The sequence below is a fragment of the Achroia grisella genome, unplaced genomic scaffold (genome assembly GCF_030625045.1).
Source record: "Achroia grisella isolate CSIRO2021 unplaced genomic scaffold, CSIRO_AGI_Agris_v1 utg592, whole genome shotgun sequence".
Lineage (NCBI taxonomy): Eukaryota > Metazoa > Arthropoda > Insecta > Lepidoptera > Pyralidae > Achroia > Achroia grisella.
Genome location: NW_026712955.1, coordinates 1,617,922 through 1,640,980, shown reverse-complemented (window position 1 = coordinate 1,640,980; position 23,059 = coordinate 1,617,922). Strand labels below are relative to the sequence as shown.

At 33.6% G+C, this 23,059-nt stretch overlaps 1 protein-coding gene across 1 annotated transcript in view; it reads left to right on the top strand.

Moving 5' to 3' along the window:
- Window positions 1-23,059, top strand: part of LOC131848802 (insulin receptor substrate 2) — a 44,111-nt gene that overhangs the window by 11,284 nt on the left and 9,768 nt on the right. Inside the window, exons 2-6 of the mRNA XM_059198737.1 lie at window positions 6,059-6,242; window positions 10,643-10,768; window positions 12,464-12,618; window positions 16,912-17,019; window positions 21,772-22,095. Of these exons, the coding sequence (XP_059054720.1) occupies window positions 6,059-6,242; window positions 10,643-10,768; window positions 12,464-12,618; window positions 16,912-17,019; window positions 21,772-22,095 (897 nt within the window). The remainder of the gene's footprint in view (window positions 1-6,058; window positions 6,243-10,642; window positions 10,769-12,463; window positions 12,619-16,911; window positions 17,020-21,771; window positions 22,096-23,059) is intronic.

The following is a 23,059-nucleotide window of genomic DNA, read 5'->3' as shown; positions in this document are numbered from 1 at the left end:
GGGCACCAGTGTAGGATTATAAGATGTAGGTGAGATCAGTTAGCACATCGTGACAATTCACCAGGAATTTGACATGATGGTACCAATGGGGTACATTGCTGGTACCAATGGGGTACCAGCAATGTACCCCATAATGTGTAACTAATTTAGATTACTAACAGTCCCATTCCTCCAGTATATACACAATTGTATCCGCAGATGGAAGATGACGGCCTCGGTGGTCTAGCGGTTTAGCACATAGCTTTACTTCCTATGGTCTCGGCTTCGATTTATTTTTCATGCGATTATTTGAATTCCTGAATATGTCTATACCTAAAAGAAAACAATGTAAACGACCTGGCTTAATAAAAAAACCGTTTAGTTTCTTGCCAGTTCTTCTTAATTACCTGTATACTGAACTAGACGGTCGGGAAAAATATTACTGTAATAAACTTGACGTTCATAAGCGGCTAAAATGTCCTACATTAATAAATTATTTTTCATTTGACTCAATAGTATATATCTTACGTTTCTTACTAATATTATAAATGGGATAGTTTGTGAGTATAGATGGATGAATGTTTGTTACTCTGTCACACAAAACTACTGAACTTTTTTACAAAACTACTGATTTTGATGTAACTTCACAGTTATATAGTTTATACATCAGAATAACGTATTGGCTATAAATTTCAGGGTGTAACCACGGGAACAGCTAGCCTATACATTTATACATTAAATCAAATTGGAGTGTCTGTTTGTAATATTGAAATAACCGTTTTTTACTACATCCATATGAATATAAATACAGTACATACATAAAAATAACATTTTTTACAATTTTTGTCTGTCTGTCTGTCTGTTTGTTCCTGCTAATCTCGGAAATGGCTAGACCGATTTTGACGGGACTTTTATTGGTAGTCAAAATAAAGTTAAATTCCACGCGGATGAAGTCGCGAGTGTAACTAGTAGTAAGTAAAAACGTATAGATCTACGATTATAGTAAAGAAAATTGTGTAGCTATTTATACGATAAACGCAATGCATGGACTGTATGTTTTTAATATAATTTTCCTGTCTAAAAATCAATCCCGGAACCTTACATACTCAAACAAAGTGCTTAATTACTGTGCCACTGTGGCAGTTCTGAGAAAGACAAACATATGTGAGGCTGACTGTATAGACCTGCTTAAGCGTTATGTTACCTATTTACGTCATATTTTTTTCGCTACTTGGAAGTGTTTTGTTCTATGTTTACCTGCCAATAGACTATTCTAAGTATATTGAGTAAGGTCATAGGATAACCGACTTGAAAAACGAGGAAGTACTAATTTCGTCGTTTGTTTATAGTTTACTAGCTACTCGCCCCGGCTTCGCCCGGGTGTACATGTATTATACATATAAACCTTCCAGTAGAATCACTCTATCTGTTATAAAAAAACCGCTTCAAAATCCGTTGCGTAGTTTTAAATATTTAAGCATACATAGGGATGGACAGTCAGCTACAGCGACTTGTTTTATACTATGTAATGATTGTATGTTAGAGTTTAGGTTACGTATAATTTGCAACATTTTTTTTGGTTATTCCCTTAGGTTTGGATTGCAAACATGGACTATTTTATTAGAGTTCTGAAGTAAAAAACAATAATTTAACCCGTAAGTTCGATTTGTCCTTATGTCCTTTCGTTTGTCTGTCACAAAACCCGTATGGGGCAATTTTGTCATTAGTTTTGTTCGTCTATATATCACAATGCCGCTATATTTCAGAAACTATTATAGTACTAGAGCTGTTTGAAATTTGGAAGCTTTAATTATGTTGGCCCAATCGTAATGGAATTGAAAAATTTTGGGGATTTTTTAATTACAATATCCATATTTTATTTATCACGTAATAATAAAAAATTGTTTTGGCCGGTGTCAACACGACGTCTACACTCTTCTGGTATTTTAACAGTGTTCATGACCATCTGAGAGTTACTTATTAGTTTCTGGCTCATTCTTCTTGTAATGAATCTGCATTCCGAATGAGCGGTAGAATAAAAAAAATTGACTATTCAAAAGTGCTTATATTGAGTTTATTTGAATAATGATTATTTCTATTATATTCTATTCTTAGAAATTTTGAATTTCCACAAAGTTTTATATCGTCCAATATCGAACTTACGATCGCTATTTGAGTAAGGACAGTGAGTAAACATTGTTAATAAATTCTCGATAATAACAAACAACATGTAGGAAGTGGTTTCGGAGTAACTAATACCTATTAAAAATAAGTATTTTGCAGAGAAATGTCAAGGGTATTCCCCATCAACGATAATGGTTTTCCGTTGGCCTCCGTTGGTGCGAATATGGGGTTCGACATGGGGAAATTTGTGGTTACTATTGTACTGCATGCCGTATGCACGTTTGATATGTATTTTTCTAACTTTTTGCCTCTTATGTATTATTAGTTTAGGTCATGGCTTTGTTCGGGTGATTTTATTTGTTTAAATAACTTCACTGACAGATTACGGCAGTAAATAATAAGAAATTAGGCACAACTGTTATTTTAGATGGGATAACGGGAATTTTTATAATGGATGATAGAGGAATGGTGCATCTTACTTATCTTAGTTGAAGAAAGTCGTCATGGACTGTGAGATTCCTACTCATTTACAACTCCAAGACGTCCCACATCCAGTGCCATATGCCGGAGCCGTGGGATCGGAATGTTAATGTAAGCAAACGACTGCGATTACGGTATACGCTGGTGGGGCACCAAATGGAGGATGATAGGGTGAGGTTCAGATCAGACATGACCTGACGCTCATCCTATCATCCTCCACTGGTTCACATCCTTCTTGGTGACTGACAAGTTAGCAAATCGTGGTATTGTTCGATTAATTTTTTTACAGACAACTTGGGATATTACAGTTTAGGATATTCCTTCATGACAGTAAGTCAGATAATTGCAATGATGTCTGGCTCATCCGACATACTCGTGAACGGGTGCTGCTTGTGGGGACTGGTCTGTTCAGGTTACGAACACAGATTGCTTTTGCAATGGCATATGCTGGTGGTCACACTATTCTCTCAAGTTTGAATTTAAAAATGAATCTGTATTATCATAAACATATATATCATTTATTTGAAAAGAATACGAGCTGAGTTTCTTGTCAGTTCTCGTCATGTCGAAATCATTCCGAACTGACGGTAGATTTGACGTATCCTAAGTCTGTTATGTACCTACATGAAGAAAGATGTTTTGAATTTGAATTTGACTTAACTAAACTTTAAAACTTAATTATAAATTGTAACAGAAATATTTTTCAAGTCGACCAGAGTTGAACTAATAGTAAAACTATGTAGTAAATAAGGCCATGATATAAATAATACAAGTATTGTATCGTTATATCGCAGTATTATCAGATAGTACAATGATGCCGACAGAACGCGTACTATTACTACTCTATGATGACGCAGTAGTCCCATTGTTCAAAGGTCTCATCTCTGATAAACAACTCGTATTTCAAAGCGGCAAAACAAATTTATACGTATAAATAAAATTGGAGTGTCTGTTTGTAATATTGAAATAACCGGTTTTTACTACATGCGTAGGAGTATAAATACGGTACATACACCAAAATAATACAATTTTTGTCTGTCTGTCTGTTTGTTCCGGCTAATCTCTGAAATGGCTGGACCGATTTTGACGGCACTTTTTTTGGCAGGTAGCTGATGTACCAAGAAGTAACTTAGCCTACTTTATTTTAGAAAAATTAAGGTAAATTCCACGCGAACGAAGTCGCGAGTACAGCTAGTTCACTATATGTTTGATTATAGTTTGATACTGACTAAATAGTATCGCGCATTTGATTTCTAACATATTTTTTGATTGGACGATGCACACAACACCATCTAGTTCCAAGATAAGCAGAGCATGTGCTATGGGTACTAGATAACTAATATAAACACATAGATATTTTTTTTTTATAAATGAAATAAAAAATATATCTAAGTATCGCTAACTTTATTTGATACATCATATTTTTTTGTTTGGACAATTCACACAACGCTATAGTCTCAAGCTAAGCAGAGCTTATGTTATGGGTACTAAATAACTGATATTAATAGGTACATAGTTATATATTTTTTGTGAATGCATATATAATATACATAGAAAGGTAGAAAAGGGCATTATTAGTAATGTGTCCCCACCAGCGTAAACCGTTAGCGATGGAGGGAGTACCATTTCATTATCATCTTTTAAAAAAGTATACATAGAAAACACCCAAACCAATATAGACAATCATATAAATATATAGGGCGGTATACCATAAAATGTTAATAAATGAAAATTGTAATTAATTTTAATGGAGATAGATAAAATCAACAAAGGCACGGACCGCTGTTTGGAAAAAACAAATAAGATAAAATAAAAAAAAAAAGCGATAAATGGAACCCGCGACCATGGAAAGTAAAGCGGTATGCTAAACCGCTACACCACCGAGGCCGTCGTACACACTGTGATAATGTTTGTTGTAGATTGTACATTTCTAAGAAATATAGGACGCAGACATGATGACGTAATAGGTAACTATTAATTACGTCATTGTTTGCAGGGCCGTCTTTCACCTATTAGAGGCCCTGAGCATATTAGGATGAGGGGCCCCCTGTGAAAAATATTCTTAAAAAGTCGTTATGTGATGAGGGGTTCGAGTTCTTGCTAGACATAAAAAAATAACAAAAACATACAAATTGACCATAGTCGGTAAGCATTTGTTAAGACTGATTTTCAGGCGAGAGGAGAATAGCTATCGGTTACCGTTTGGAAATATAGTAGGGACTAGGCTAGGGGGCCCCAATCCATTGTGGGGCCCTGGGCACGATTGTTTGTATGAACTTAATTACAACACGTAACTGGAATTGTTAACCTTTTTATAGTTAATAGTTTTAATTTAGAGAGCGTCGTGCCGTAGTTTGTTTGTGTAATTGGATTGGTAAATAAGCTAACCCACCTGATAGTAAAAAGTGACTTTTTTTTAAAGGATGATAATGGAATCGGGCTCCGATCTTTTTACTCGGCGAAAGTCATAGACTTCTCTTTAAAAACTCCGAGATATCCCTCACCCAGTGCCTGAGATGCGGGATCGAAATGTTAGTATGGGCACCCTGCGCTAACGGTTTACGCTGGCGATGCACCAGTGGAGTATGATAGGATCAACATAAGTTCAAGTCTGTTAACCCATCGTGATAAATTCAGCAGGAATTTATAAGGATAGTTTCCTGGAGCAGCGTGAAGGACAACCGGTCACGCTAAATTACTAACAATGGGTTTTTTAGTCCAAATTACTAAAAATCCCCTACCCCCATTGGATGATATTGGAACGGGGCACCCGCCTGACCCATGGATTATACTGGCGGGGCACCAGTAGAGGATGATAGGATGAACATGAGGTCAGGGGGGGAAAGGGGATCGTTAGTAATGTGGACTTATAACCCCATTACTAGCAATGTACCATGTCAGGTTGACCTCCACGCGGTTCCCCCTGGAAACCATCGTGATAAATTCCTGGTGAATTTGTCACGATGGGCTAACTGACGCCAGCGTAAACTGTTAGCACAGGCGGGTGCACCATTCCACTTCATTCACAAAAAAAAACATGAGGTCAGGTCTGTTAAGCCTTCACGCAGTTCCAGGAAACTGTCCTGATAAATTCCTGCTGAATTTATCAGGATAGTTTCCTGGAACCGCGGGAAGGAGAACCGATCCGTACATTGCCTGCAATGTGTTCATTAGTCCACATTATTAACAATCCTTTCCCTTTGGGAAATGGTAACTGTTGCTTTTTTATACATGAACTCACGCGTTGTTCTTCCGGAGGATGCAGGTGTCAGGCCTCTAATCCTGTAATACCACTGCTCTGTCTCCACTTTATACTGATGACAATAATAAATGACTTATCTAGGAGAAGGAGGAGAAGGAGTGCTTGAGGCTAGGTGTGGGACTTGTGTTTATTTCCAACAAAAAAAAACCTGGAGAGGTACATTTTTAACTTCAATACAATAATATCTAATAAATGTCCCATTTCTAATTTCAGAGCACGTTTGGCAAGTGAACGTACAGAAAAAGGGCTTGGGCGCGTCCAAGAACATCCAGGGTCTGTACAACTTGTGCCTCACGGACAAGACCCTCGCCCTGGTGAAGATCAAGACACACAACAATGTCATCAGCGACCTGGGAATACCTGAGCGAGTGGAGTACTCGCTTAAGTACATTAGAAGGTGAGATTTTCCAAACTATTTATGGTGTTAATTACCATAGTTAAAACACTCTTTACACTTGTTACTCGGTATGCATCCAAGGAGGAAGATGTCAAGACAGAACCGTGCTTTATTGAATTTTTACCATAGACAACAATATTCCACAGATATATATTTTTGGGATATTTATCATTATAACTTAACAACGGGTATACGAAATTTAGTTAGCTATTAACTATGTCTTTTGTTACTCCAGTAACTATTTACTTATTTAGGTCAACTTTGCTATTTATATTTAAATTCTGATTTTGAGTATTTTTAAGACTTAGTTTGCAAGAAGATAGATAGAGTTAGTTTTTTCTAGTTGCTGTAGCATGTTGTTTTTGGAGGGTACATCAAAGTTTCTTAAGGGTCGGCACACGATATTTCTCGAGTTTAGGCGCCTATAGGGTACGGTATACATTTACCATCATTACATAGGTCGTTTGATTGTATGTCACCATTATGATATAATTAAAAGGGAAATTAATAGACAAAAGTTAGTTATCTTTTTGCCATTTATCAGGGATGTTATGGATATGAAATTTCGGACACGGATAGGTTTCGGATATAGGAATGATTATATTAATTATACTGGATACGGATACGGATGCGGATATGGAATTATTTCGGATTATCCATCATCAGTTTCGATTAATTTCGGTTACGGATACTAATTTTTTAAGGGATTTCAAAAGGAAAATACAAATAGCTAATAAAATGGTAACATAACGTGTCTCTATTAGGCTCCGCCCCTATCCGATGTTATCCGAAACTTTTACTTCGGATTCGGTTACGGTTATGAATATTTTTTATATCGGATATTCGATAGCTTCAGTTACGGCTACGGAGCTCCCTAACATCTTTGCTATTTATCAGTAGGTGGGTTGGATTGTTTTTCTTTAATTATATAAGCAAATAAATAAAGGAAAGAAAAATATATAGCCCCAGGCTTAAATATTGGCATAGGTAAATGATCACAATAATTATAAATAAATCACTTAGGTATTTAAATAGTTTAGAAGTCTGTTTTCTGAGCTATTTCCTGTAACAACAGGAAAAAGTTTAGTGTCGAACTCGATTAGGCTTCAAAACAGCACTGGTATTCTGTAAGCGTTTTATCAACTCATTTCATTCTTCGTTTCACTCAATGCACTCGTGTCAAATTGCAAATAGAAAGTACAAATTAAAAAAAAAAACAAAATAAGTATCTTTATTCATGTAGGTCGATTACAGACAGTTGAAATGAAATGAATGAATGAAAAACACTTTATTGTTCCTCTCACAGAAAGAATAATTACATAAATTAATATGTACATTAAATATGAAAATAACAACAAAATAATTATAATATAGAGGTAACAATGGGCGGCCTTATCGCTAAATAGCGATTTCTTCCAGGCAACCTTAGGATGGAGAGGAGTGATTAGACTGTCTGGTCGAGGTATAACAATTCGTTGTTGGAATGATAGGTCAAGTCTACCGTCCGTTCGGAATGATTTCGAGTTCCTACTAAGCTATCGAGTTTGCCTATATTTCTAAAAAATCACTAGTGTCTGTTTTACCTCCGTCCCGCTCTCGTGCGTGTGGCGCTGCAGTCGCTATCGAGTTTTACAGATTACCAATGTACTATCTCACCGCGGATTCCGCTTCCGAATTCGTGAGTGATGCTTACAGAATAGGTCTAGATTTTAATACTGGTTTGTTTGTAATACTTTATTGTACAATAAAAGGACACGATTGACTTCAAAAAATGCGTACAATGGCGGACTTATCTAAAAAGAAGGATTTCTTCCAGTCAACCTTAGAGTGACTGAGAGGAATTGTGGAGCGGTGCAAATAGGTACAATAAATAATACGAACGAAGTAATACTGGCTGTGGCGATAAGAGTTTAAAAATTAATGATGACTGGAATACCTATTGAATCAATAAAACAACATAGTTATTAAGGGGTTTATTTCATAATATCATATTGTAATTTAAATAATGTAAATTAAATATTGTAATGGGTGAAAACTGTGATTGGTACAGTTTATGCTGTAAATAATATAAATAACGTAGTGGAGTACCTTGAAACAGTCATGCTCGCTATAAAGTTCAAACTTGTGGCGGCGTGGTGGATGGGTCGATGTGTCTCTCCCTCTAATATGTGTGTGCAATGATAGCTGGCTCATCCGTCATACTCGTGAACGGGTGCTGCTTGTGGGGACTGGTCTGTTCAGGTTGCGAACACTGATTAGATTTTTTGTTTTTTTTTTTTTCAATAGCATATGCTGGTGGTTACTCTATTCTCCCAAATTTGAATTTAAATGAAATAGTATTATTGTCAATACGTACAACATTAAAAAAAATATGAGCTGAGTTTCTTGTCAGTTCTCATCTCGAAATCATTCCGAAAAGAAGAGTCTGTAATAGACCTACACGAATAAAGATATTTTGAATTTGAATTTGAATAATAAACCATTTACTATCTTAATAATAATAATAATAACGGTAGTATTTGACATATCATAAGAGTCTGTAACAGACCTACATGATTAAAGATATTTGATTTGATTTTTGTTTGTCTGATTTTAATTTAAGTTGATTATTATACAGATTGATTAACATTTTGTGTAAGTGTTGTATGAATCAATAGAAGATTCATTAGTTTTTTTTTTGGGATTTAAACGTAGTTATTAAAAGATTTATTTCATTTTTAATAATAATAACGTAGTATATGACATATAAGAGTCTGTAATAGAGCTACATGAAGAAAGATATTTGATTTTTGTTTGTTTGATTTTAATTTAAATTGATTATTTAGTATAGGTACGTGGGGATTGTTGTCGTAACATTTTGTGTAAAAATCAAAAAAATAAGGAAAGAAAGAAAATACTTGGTTTACGATGGCGGAGCACCAGTAGAGGATGATAAAATGAGCATGGTGTCAGGTCAGTTAGCCCATCTTGACAAATTCTCCAAAAATTAGTCAAGATGGTTTCCAAGGGGAACCACGTGGAGGTTAATCTGACGTGGTACATTGCTAGCAATGGTGTAAACTGAACATTTTGTGGTTGGCGAGATCATAGAGGTTAAGGGAAGAATTAACATAGAATGTCGATATATATAACGTTAGTGTTTATGTACATAGACATTTTTTTTTATTTCTTTTTTATTTTAGGGACTTTTATCAATCTAAAAATACATGCCAGTCCCATTGTACCCTAAAACTAATTACTCCATTACCTCACCATTGAACAAATTGCCTTAGCCGCACTGTCTAAAGCAGTGATTCCTAAAGCGGTCTATATCGACCCCTACGGGTCTATGGCAGGCAAGGGGTCTACGAAATCGGTCATCTTGTTGTTTTTACTTTATGCTTTTAACACTAAACTTTACCATAGTTAGAAATTTACAAAAAATCAATACCAGGTAAGAATGGGGGGTCTACCCAAAACAGAAAAATATAGTCTAAAGGATCGCCTAAAACAGTTTGTATGGCCCCAACGTAGATAAATGATATTACGAAATTAAATTACGCAATACGAATTTCAATGTCAAGAATAACCATTAACTATTTTTTTTATCAGTAAATGTATTGGGTCATGTGCTTGTTGAGAATGTAATGAATGAATGAAGAGAGGTTCGTGCAGATTAATTTTAAAGGGTAACACTAGAAAATATTTAAACGTATATATACATATGTATATATAAAATTTTATATTAAAAAATGAATCTAATACATGTTGTAAACATGTACAACATTTGTTTGAAAAGACTACGAGCTGAGTTTCTAGTCAGTTCTTCTCATCTCGAAATCATTCCGAACAGGCGGTAGATTTGACATATCATAAGAGTCTGTATTAGACCTATATGAATAAAGATATTTTGAATTTGATGTGAATATTAAAAATATTTACAGAATGTGAATACACTTGTATAAAATATTTAATAACGAAAATGTTTTTTGTGAAAAATATTTACCGCACGTAACTTTCAGTAAATATTTTTTATGGGGATGCCCACGTCATAGTAGTTTATGCATGCAAAGTCTCAGCCCGATCGGTTTAAAATTGACAAAGTTTCTTACAAATTTTCATCCCCTATTTTATCCCCTTGGGGGATAATTCTACATTAATCAAAATCCTTTCTTAGCGGATGCCTATGTCATAATATCTACCTGCATGCCAAATTTTAGTCCGATCCGTCCAGTGGTTTGGGCTGTGCGTTGATAGATCACTATGTCAGTCACCTTTGAGTTATATATATTTAGACTATGTAATAATTATAAAACAATTCCGTAAAAGGTTTACATATACATATATATTTGTTATCCAAACATAATTAACGATTTCAATGTTATAAAAATTGCTTGACTTTTTTAACTTTTTAATTTCAGATGCGGTGATTCTGAGTCATTCTTCTACATGGAAGTAGGTCGGCAGACGTCCACTGGTGCCGGCGAGCTGTGGATGCATTCCGGAGATTCAAATATTGCACAGAGCATGAACTCCACTATATATCTGTGAGTTTATACCCACCCCCTTATAAAAAACTTAAAAGAGGAAGCTGAAGGTTGTGCACTATGCACCTTTTTATATATTGTTTATGCTTTTTATTGTCTATTATATTGTATAGAGAAATAGTTTATTCTTACTCTCATTCTTCTTTTCTTTCGATACATGTCAAAATACTATTTTATTATTTATGTTATTAACCGGTCACGAGCTGACCACGGCTAGTGCAACCTAGTCGAAACGTCGAGAAAGGTAAGGTCTAGAGATACCTTTATTTACCATAAAATTAGTTCGTGTTAAGACCCGGTTAATAACATAAATAATGTGTATTAAACACGAAAGTTAAAAAAAAATACTATTTCTCATTTTTCCATAATTATCTTAATCTTAATAATATTATAAAATCGAAAGTTTGTAAGTATGGATATTTGTTACTCTTTCACGCAAAAACTACTGAACGGATTTTGATGAAGCTTTACAGTAATATAGCTTATGGATTAGAATAATCCAGAAAGCTATATTTTTTATTGAAATTTATATACTGAAATTTAACGTGGGTGAATCAGCTGGCACAGCTAGTATTGAATAAATAAATAAATTTCGACAATTAATACAACGCCTAGTCCCACGGTAAGCTGTGTTAGGGGTACTAGACAACTGATGCATAAACTTATATTTTTTTTGTAAATAATATAGAAAACACCCAAGCCGATACAGACAATCATACTCATGAATAAAATGTTTGCACCGTGCGAGGAATCGAACCCGCGACCATAGAAAGTAAAGTGTGTTAAACTGCTAGACCACAAAGGCCGTCAACAAAATTACCAGCATAATAATAATACAGTCCCTTCTATAGTTTACAGAAGTTCTCAATTATAGTTATCTTTTACGAGTATGTTACATAGATTACACACAAATTGGTAGTCTATCGATTTGGCACACCGCCTTACTACACTACACATTACACATTACACTACATATTACACATTACACTACACATTACACATTACACTACACATTACACATTACACTACACATTACACATTACACTACACATTACACTACACATTACACACTACCGCCGATTTTAGGACTTTTGTAACTTTTATTTAATTTTTAGCGTATTCCACACCTACCTTTCCCTTACCCAATGGTTCTATCTCCCTGGTTGTCTGTAAGAGATTGCTTTAAGCGATGAGGCCGCCTTTTGTATGCATATCCTTCTTTTTTTTATTTCCTTTCTGTAATTATATGTTTCTTTTGTGTACAATAAAGAGTTTTATTATTTCTAACTTCCAAAAAAAAATCTCATCTCCCCTCTTAAGGAGAGGAGATGGTTATTATTATTCCACAATTTTATTAATATTAGACACTGTTTTAACCGACTTCAAAAAAGATATCTCATTATGATTTCAAGTGTTTTTTGTGTTATATTATGTGATATCGTGATATTTCTTCAATATAATAACCGCTCATAGTTTTACGGCTGGGCACGCTCTCATCTTTGGAGGAGGACTTGTCTTCTATTACCAGGCCGACGGGCATGGCATAGAGTTTTTATATTACTAGTTTTCCTTGTCTATATTAATCTATTTTTAATTTATTCTCCTACCCATCAGCTGCGACATCCTATAGGTTAGAACGAGTCCCCCACATTATTTTTCTACAGAAAATAAATTAAAATTCTCATTATTCTCCAGAGCAATGAAGAATTGCGCCAGAATGACAGAGAATGAGAGGGATCACATCATCCTCCCGGCAAATGCGAGCCAGGAGGGGACCAACCCTCGCCCCCCGAGGCGGCAGACGTACTCGGGCACCAACGAGGGGGGAGGACGGGCGGCGCTTGCTAACGGTGAGTACCTACTTTAATACCGTAGTTTGTGTGGTAGAAATGGTCTTAGTTACAGTTACAAATCGTAGAATAAACTAAATACTAACTATTACTACTACTACTAACCTCCTTATTCATAAAAACGTTATTATCCCAAGTATACTCAACAATTAAAGTTGAAGGGACCCCGACGTCCCTTTTATCTTTCCTAAGGATTCTCTATTTTTTATTTTTAAATGTAACGTCTAGTAAACTAAATAAATGTTTTAGCTATTGTTTTGTCCCTTTCATTCTATATATTTTATTGATTTGTAAGAAAGAGAGATAACAATAGTTCAAATGAGTTGAGTTTTTTTGAACAAGGAGGTTAATGTCTTTATTAAGTATTATTTAGCGGTTATTTATTGGTATTTTCATGATGAAACTTTCAATACCTATATTATGTACAGTCGGCTTCATAAATATTGGACGTTAGTAATAAGTAGTATTAATAGAATATTAGAACGTATTTCAATATTGTCAATACTAAGATATGAAGCGGACTGTACATTTCGCTTTTATTACAAGAATTGATTAGGTAACTGGTATTGTACCTTTAATTATACGCAATTAGCATTATTCAATATAATAAGGATAATTGCAATACCTATAATTCACTAGTTGCCAAGCTCTCTCTATATTAGCAATTGGTATATCGTTTTCCGCGTAAAATGAATTGACGTATTCAGGCATCTAGATCACTTTGGGTGATGAATATAGGACCTGAGGGTTTATATTTGGCATTTACTAGAACACCCTAGAACATTAGTCATCTGCGAGTGAAAGTCGCATTAAAATTGGTCAAGCCGTTTAGAGAAAACAAACTGACAGATAGACAAAAAAAAATTAAACCAATTTAAAGCCATTAATTTGAAAGTATTTATGTTCATTTAGTGAAAAGCTATTAATTTGAAAGTACAAACAGAAAATTCAATTTAATTTACTAGTATAGATAATCACCCAAAGTAGTTTTAGACTGTACGTCACATCAATAGAGAACTAGTTGATATAAAATAGAGAAATTTCATAGAAAATACGAAATAGTGAATGCTAAACGCGTTTTGATATCATAAACCTGCTTATTACATTTTTATAGTTACATGGTTTTTTGCATAGCCAATCCGATGTAGTTAGTTCGCTTGTTAATTTTAATTGTAGTCTTAGAATTGTAACTAACTCCAATACGCACCAGTAGTATAGTTCCATAATAGATCGTTGATTAAATTATTACAGGAAGTTTGTTCATGCTTTGACTGAATATAGCACTTATGGGGTATCTTTTGGGTTGGTCTCATCTAGTTTAGTCTAGTGTTTTAACTACGATAAATCACAAAAAAAACATTGAATGAATACAGGTTTACAATGCGGTTTTCTAGAAACTTTTTGCTTCGCACAACCACATTGTGGTATCACTTTCCAGCAATGGTATTTCCGAACCGATACGATATTGAAACCTTCAAGAAAAGAGCTTATTCCTTTTCAAAAGGCCGACAACGTACTTGCAATTCCCTTGGTGTTGCGGGTGCTTATGGGCGGCGGTAATCACTTACCATCAGGTGAGCCGCAAGCCCGTTTCTCCCCTGTGTTATAAAAAAATAAAAATTAAAAAATTCAAGAACGATATAGGTATATTTATTGGGAGACGTTTTAATAGAGATGATACAACTATAAGACAGGCTGTATGCTTGATTACCAATGTTGTCATTGCAGTTGTCTATAAAAAAAACTCAAGGTTTGTTTAACATTATATAGTCTAGCATTTTCCCTCCAAAACGCGGCGTAAAGAGGGAGATTTTTAAAAATTCTAACATTAATATTGATTTTCCTTACAAAAATCATATTTTACGTTCTATATGACATTTTTATATTTACAAGTTCAAATTTGCGCCGTATCTTTTCACGTAACAACGAGAAAATTCGTCTCCTGTCCCTATAAATATGATATGACAAGTTTACTCGTTTCCCGACTTTCCCGTTAAGACTATGTTGGCCGTAAAAAATCTGCAGTCCTCGCTTCATTCGAAAACTTTAACATAATGTTATAGTACGTAATATTATATTATCTGTGGTAATAGTAGCTGACTTGGAAAACGTTGTTTTGCCATATAAATTAATATTACTATTATAAATAGGGTTTCTTGGTAGAAGAATGAAAATTTAGGAGTATATGTACATTATAATGCAAAAGATAAAGAAACAAGTCATAAAAATAGTGATACGACTCTTCGTCAGTAGTAGTCAATATCTGAAGTTTGTATTCAATTAAATTCTATATTATTGAATGTAGGACTCGATTGCTCTCGAAGCTCTCGGAACAAGTTCTCGATGTACTAGTTTGTTGGATAGATGGAGACGAGTCGGCCCCAATATAGTCGCACTATATTTGTATTGCATATATTTATGTTAACTATACCAATGGAGTGTTGTATCTTTACATAAAATAAAGTCACTTCCGCTGTCTGTACCCATAGATCTTTTAAAGTACGCAATGGATATTAATTCAGTTTTTAGCAATAGATAGAGTCATTCAAGAGGATGTTTTATATGTATGATATATGTACACCTGTGCGAAGGTGGGGCTCGTAGCTATGTAATAGTAGTATACAATATTTCTCAGGCGTCACTTTGTTAGGATCTAGTACATCGCCCGAGGCTGGTAGCTAGTATATAATACAACATTTCTCACGTGTCAATTTGTTAGGATCTAAATGGGCCATAGGGCCGATATAGATCCTAACAAATTGACATCGTATCTATATGTCCAGCAGTGGACGTCTTCCGGACTGAGATGATGATGATGATATCGGCCCTACCTGGGTAGCAAATTGAGACGTGCGAGTGATGACGCAATGCGAATTTTTGCCGCGAATCATTATCGCAAATGCGAATTTTCCCGCAAAATTATATATGGAAAAATATAAGATATTTTATTTACTTTCTAACACGGTCAAGATATTGAATAGGAGAATTGTAATGTTGGAAAGCAGAAGAGGTGGTAACCCCTTTGCCAACAAATTAAGCAGTTTTTCAGTCTTGAGACAGATCGACGATTAACATGGAAAAAATATGTCTTTGAAATTTAAGGACTTTTGTTATCTAGGATAATACTGCGCGGTGTTTTTCCGCAGCGGTCAAAGTTCGTACAGTTTTTTTATTGAGGGATTTGGCCTATTGCCAAGTGTAACACCTACATAGATATATTCATACACTTAGTTGTGTAGTAAAGATAATAATTATTTCCTTTATACCCGTTGCGGGAAAATCCGCGTGGAAAAGTTCACAGTACGAATCAGAAATAATATTGACTTCAGTTAAGCAATGTAGCTATATATGTAAATATTAAGCGTGGCATAGGAGTAAGATGCCAATATACTACCGTCTCAAGTTTCAAGCCTTGAGCACAAAAAGGAATCTAATATGTATAGGATACATAAGAACATCTATAAAATTGGAAAACAAATTTTTAGGTATCAATTTTATGTAGGAGAGTACAGTCAACTACATATAGATATAGAACGTAAAGCACGTTCTATATCTATATGTAGTTGACTGTACCTAAAAATGTGTCGTTATGATTAATAATATTTCTAAGTGGGGCTAATTTCAAATTAATAGTGGATCGTATTCTATTTCTAAGTGGGGTTAATTTCAAATTAATAGTGGATCGTATTCTATTTCTAAGTGGGGTTAATTTCAAATTAATAGTGGATCGTATTCTATTTCTAAGTGGGGTTAATTTGAAACTAATAGTGGATCGTATTCTTTTCTTTATGACATATTTAGATTAAAGTGTAAAAATTTTTATTTCTCCACTGTACAAAATTACCTAGTGGTTTTAAGAACTAATTAAAATAACATTTGTAAATAACGATATTTAAGACTTTTGTATACTGTTTAGATATGTTTTTTGTGATTAAAACTACTAATGTTTGATTATGAATAATCTACACTAATATTATAGAAATTAAAATAAATATTTTTTGTTGTAGTAAAAAAAAAATACTTGTTCGTAACAAAAATAATTTCATATATAGAAAGCTACGTTATCCAAATAACACGAGCTGTATTACACGCGGATAACGCCGCGGGGTATACCTAGTAAATAATGCGCAAATTGTTTGACTGTACAAAGCGCGTTGTTAATAAAAAAACATGTCCAAATATATGAACGGGCGTAATTAATTGCAAATCAAAGTTCACTGCTAGCGATAGGAAAATTCTAAATTATAATAAAACTATAATTGGATGTAGTGTAATTGGCACAATCTATTGCAGACAAGGGCCTGTGTGTTGGCTCGTGTATTAGAAATTGCGTGTGCTCAACAGCCACGTACAGCGTAGACGACTCGGCGGCAGCTATAGCGCCGTTGACGCCCAAAAACGGTACGGATCATTCACGCGTACGTGTCACTGTGGAGACGCAACAGACTTGTCACGTCATTAGATTTCTATATTCAAAATTTCCGCTTTATGATTCTATAATTAAATTATTGTAAATATTAACGTGACTTAATGTTCTATTTTTAAAATTTCCGCTATATAAAATTGTATAATTAAATTAATGTTAATAATAATTTAATTATAGAATTATATAATTATATGTATTTAATTATAGAATTATAGTAATGTTAACATTTATTTATTTAACATTTTAAAGGAAATTCATAGAGGTTTTCAGTTTGATATAGTCTGATGTGATTCCACAGTCATTGTTATAGTGGTCAAACAAGAAGATTAGAACGCTTATCCTCGTGATCTCGTATGCTTGTCTATTCGACGTTGAGCTCTGCTAACAGTCTATGTAACGGGTCGATAACTGTATCTAATGTTTTGGTTAGGCCTTACATTATAGTTAAGTGTATCATAGTCTCTATGTATTATAGATACCTTGTGTTTCAACACTGGTTTTAGTATTATAAAATTAGCTGTTACTCGAAATTATGGAACTTGATTTCGAATATAAACATTAACTTTTTTATTAATAAGGACAAAAGTACATCTGTACATTTCTATTATCAAATGATTTAAAGTCAAAAGAATATTGTGTTAGAATAATCCACTGACCTTTTTCTTAGACATAATTATATTCAGTGGCGAGTCGATAACTGACGATTTAGTTTAACAATCTCCCTATAACTCACTTTTTCTCTCATTCTGATTGTGAGGTCGGAGAAATGAAATTAGAAGTAAATTCTCAGCAGACATTATTACGAATATTGTAGTTGATAATTAATATTATAACATACTCATTGGAGTAGATTTAAACAGTGATAAAACACTCATGTACCAAAATAAACTTTATCAGAAATCGTATATTTATGAAATAATTGAATTTGATACATTTTTTTGGGAAAATAGAAACTTATGGGATACTAATATATGTTGTTTATACAGTGTTATCGACCCTTAATTAACCAGCTTATGAAAGCTTCTAATTTGAATGACATCATCTTGTTGTTGACATTTCTATGTTACATTGCTTGTGACATTAGCAGTTTCATTTGACATAATCGGACTCATTGCAACATTATCTGGGTTTGGCTCTTGCTATTCATAGTATTTCCTGAGGGGTTATTATGTAAAACACTCGCTAATTACTCTCAATTGTAACAGATTAAAATCTATAATTATACGATTTTGTATGAACCATTTCAGTTTCAGTTGTGAAGGATACAACATTGTATGGTTAGCAACTACAACTGTCTTTTGACGTTGATTTTAATCTATTTCAATCTAGAATTGTTAGCAATTGTATTACATAATTAAACTCCATTCTGATCTCTTTATACTTTCTCATCTTGTTCAATTACGTTACAACTACATAGACTGATGTGATTTCAATCAGTCTTTCAATCTTTTCTTTTCTATTTAAACCTTCCGTGAAGTCATGTGACATGTTGAAGTTTGTGGTCGTTGTACTTATTGTTGTGTTATTCGTTAATCGTGATGTTAACGGTTTCAAACAATTAAGCATGTTTAACTGAACCTAATAAGTAAAATATACAACAAACGGATGGGTTATATTATGTAACGCTGTTGAAAAAAAAAACTTATTTTGAATCGTATGAAATTGGACAAGAGGTCGCCACTGCGTCCGCTCATACAAATAAAGTTGTGTAAATCAGTAATACAATTAAATAGCACTGTATGTTGTTGGTGTGGTGTAGTGTGAAAGTGGATTAAATATGGACGGCAGTCCAGAAAGCCGGTCCGAAATAGATGGTGAATTTATATAACATTACGGCGCTACTCTACCTCAAAATAATGGAGTTCATTCTAGAAGAAAATTGAATGGGTGTGGAATTGGACACCACAATGAAAGGGCACATCGGCTCAAACGTCAGGCTAAATGCGCACTCAGAATCCAACATACAAGGGACTGTTGCAGTGTGATCACCACAATCTAGACAAGGTCATAAGAATTTGCCAAAGACGTGTCCCAGGAGAGCGGTCGTCACATAGCGTCGAGTGTACACACTTAAAAATATATTACTTTGTTATAAACGCGAAAGTTTGTGAGTATGTATGTTTGTTACTCTTTCACCCGAAAATTACTGAACAGATTTTAATGAAACTTTACAGTAATATAGCTTATGCATCAGAATAACACATAGGCTATATTTTGTATTGTAATTTAACGTGGGTAAAACCGCGGGCACAGTTAGTGTCTAGATAGATTTTAAAAAACTTTCTCGTTTTGTAAACATTATTAGCATAGTTAATAGTTTTATTTGCCATAAAATTACTCTGAAATACGTTATAACTGTTATTTTTGGATTATGTTAAGATAGGACTGGGGCCTATAGTATTTGTTGCTAGGCTGATTCGGCACTGCCTGTTTCAACATGTATTTTTTTTTATTGCTGTTGCTTATACTAGTATGTTTTTAATTATTTCCATCGAATGAACTTACTATGTCTTTCTATTAATGAAAGATTCTGTTTCATAAAAAGCTAGACATTAAACATCAACATTTTTTTTAAACATATGTTGCTTATACTAATATGTTTATAATTATGTACATTGAATGAACTTCTATGTTTTCGTATTTCTATTAATGAAATAATTTTTTATGACATAATATATAGTGAATGGCTTTATCTAGAATTATTGGTTAATTTTTTGTTCCGATTCGCTTGTAGCATAATACAAACAATTATTAATGAGTATATGTGTTTATATTGGCTTGGGTGTTTGTTTTAAGTACATGGAGCTACTGATACTATGGACGGAAATATATCTATAATTTATGTAAATAACTTATTTATCATTACCTAGTATTATGCCTGCATGTACAGTACGTATCTCTTACATTATGATACCATAGATATAGAGTAAAATAGACGCGGCAAATCTTTTATTCTGTGTGGAAAGAGAACGTTATATCTTTTATCTCGCTCTTTCGAAACACATGTTACTTTCTTTTCTCTTCCATTTTTATATCTGAATTTAGTAAGACGATATACGTTTACTAACTTCTGATGTCGCTTTATTAATTGCAAATTTTCTCTCTCAGTTAATAATTATTACTTGAATTTCGTTGAATTTTCAGCTACTGATACCGTATTTGCCACACTATGTTTTATATGATTTTTGTTAAAAATTTATACTTTATCAACCTCAATCTTTATAGATACTCCAAATTGTAGTTGGAATCCAAATAGATTTTGTGTTTTTCTATGGAAATAAGGATAGAAATTTAACACAGTTGCGGGGTCTATTTGTATCTATGTCTATGGTTGATATTTAGTATTGTGAGCATTATGGTTTTATTCGGGTTGTAGTTATGGTGCATGTATGACTTTAAATCTGTAGTTAGTACGATATTATGGTTGCTATATGAATTAGTATGTGTCCATACTTTTATTATTAATGCTAAATAAAATAATAATAGTACCCCTGGACATTTTACACAACGTCATCTAGTCCAAAGGTAAGCAGAGCTTGTGTAATGGATACTAGACAACTGATATAAATACTTAGTTATTTTAAAATACATACATAATAATATACATAGGAAACACCCAGGCCGATACAAATAATCATACTCTGAATACAATGGTTTATACAGTGTGGGGAAACGAACCGCGACCATAGGAAGTAAAGTGATGTGCTAAACCGCTAGACCTTTTTTTTTTATTATATTTTATAAATGGTGTTTATAAAATAAAAAAAAGTGTTTAAGTATTAGTCATTAATTTATTACCATATTGCAAGTTCTGCTTAGTTTACTAGATGGCGCTCGAGTGTTATGATCTTGGTGCTGTATTGTATTGTCTGAGCTTTCTCTTATGGTATACGGATACACCGTCACACTATTCTTTATATACATAGCAACCATTTTAGATCGTAGTAATTGCAGTTTTGGTGATGGTACATGGTAGTATGGTCATGGTTATTGGTGTGTATCACATATTTACATACTATTAAATGGATTATATTAAAAAAAACGTGGCAAAGATCAATTATTGTACAGTCGTAGTTATATTTAGGCTATTGTTAATATATATATATATATGTACCTTAATTAATAAATAAATGTTCGTAAGTTTGCCTCTATAGTATTCCTCAACAATTCATCCAATTTTGCCGAAACTTCTCTTTATACCGGAGAAGAATTTATTATGACTGTGTGTAGTGTTGTAATGCTAATAAAAGTATATTACAATTCCATTATATAAATCTTTGTGTTTGTTTTTTATATTAACAAAGCAACCGTCTATAAAATGTATGCCATGCAACACAAACAAAGTCGCAGGTAAAAGCTATATTATATTAATTTAAAAGAAGAACAAAAGACAAAAAGTTAAAAGTGTTAGTTTCAATAGGTCCTCAGGGTCGTTATATAGAAAAATAGCATAAGTGACTAAAAAAGTGCAATATAAATAAATGCTTTTTATCTTGATCTGGCTCTGGTTATTCTGTATTATACGATCTTTGCTGCGTTTTATTTTTTCAAAACATACATGAATGTTATAAAGTCGTGATATTTTTTGTATGTTTAATCAAATTAACCGTATCATTGTGTATTAATGTTAAAAGATATCACCACTCCCTTCCATTAACATGACATCCCCTCGCACTGGGTAACGCTTGGTGCCATATGTTTTATGTGTCGCTTGTCATGTTTCGCAGCCGAAAACCAACCACCGAATAACTCATTACTTAGTGATAAGCCGGAAACCGCTCGGATCATAAAACATCACCGCACCGTGTCCTTACCGACCGGTTGCACGCTCTTCCAAGAGCCTCTCAAGATAGTCCACGAGAGGACCAGGTCGGCCCCGCTGACGGGGGACGAGGTCGACCGCATCACGAGTACGAATATAGACAAGATGACCACACACTCGTCGTGTAAAGCGGTTAATGGCACGGATGGGTTCCCACTGAAGGCGCAGTGGGCGCGCCGGGCCAGCACGGGCACCAGGATGGCAAAGAGGTCGCCCGGACACCCAAAGAGTACGTACATTCACGCGCTTGTTAACGCATCAACGCACATTACTAACATTTCGTTCGGTGTTTATGGATTTCGTATTTTTTTTTATATACTTTTTTTAATATATCAGAGATAGTTATATAGTGCTATTCTCAATTGTAGCAGATTAAAATAGGTTTGGAGTTTTAATCGAGTTTTAAATAAGGTTTAATACATTACCTCTCTAATAGTAATATATTTACTATATTAGTAAAGTGTATTAAACGCGAAATAATAAAAATAATCAGCAGTTACAAGCTAGTACAGTTTGCAATTGCAACTGAATGTTACTAGCAAAGTAGACTTTAATCTGTTGCAATATGAATTGTTATCAACTGCATTTCATAATTAAATCATTTATATATATGTATATATATATTGTAATATACAACTGTTGATATATTTTTTTATAATGATTGTTATTTTATAGTATAAGAAAAGATTATGAAATCCGCCAAGTCTGTGATGTGTTTATGTTTTTATGTGTATGTAGCTTCGTCTGTGAGTTTGTTGCGCGCACCTTGGTGAATATTGTTTGCTTCTGTGTTGTCTTGTATCTTTATGTATAAGTAATCGACCATTTTACTTTCTATTGAAAACACAAAGAGCAGTTTTTTTTTATTGTTATATTTTGTTGAGATATGATTTTCTCGAACAATGCTTCGCTTTCTTTTTATATAAAATGCTTTTAAACCTATATGAGCTTATTAATTAATATTTATGTCGCAAAGTTATATTTTTAATTATGTTTTATATGTTGTTATACATCTACCGCAAATATTAGTCTACAATATTTTATATATATTTTGTTTTTAATAAGTAAATTGTCATATATATTTATATATGTACTTATATTTGTGGTATGAAAAATGTTCAGTCTCCAAAAACGTCAACATCGAAATTTACTATTCAATAAATTGTATTTTTATAGTTAGGGAATTATTTATG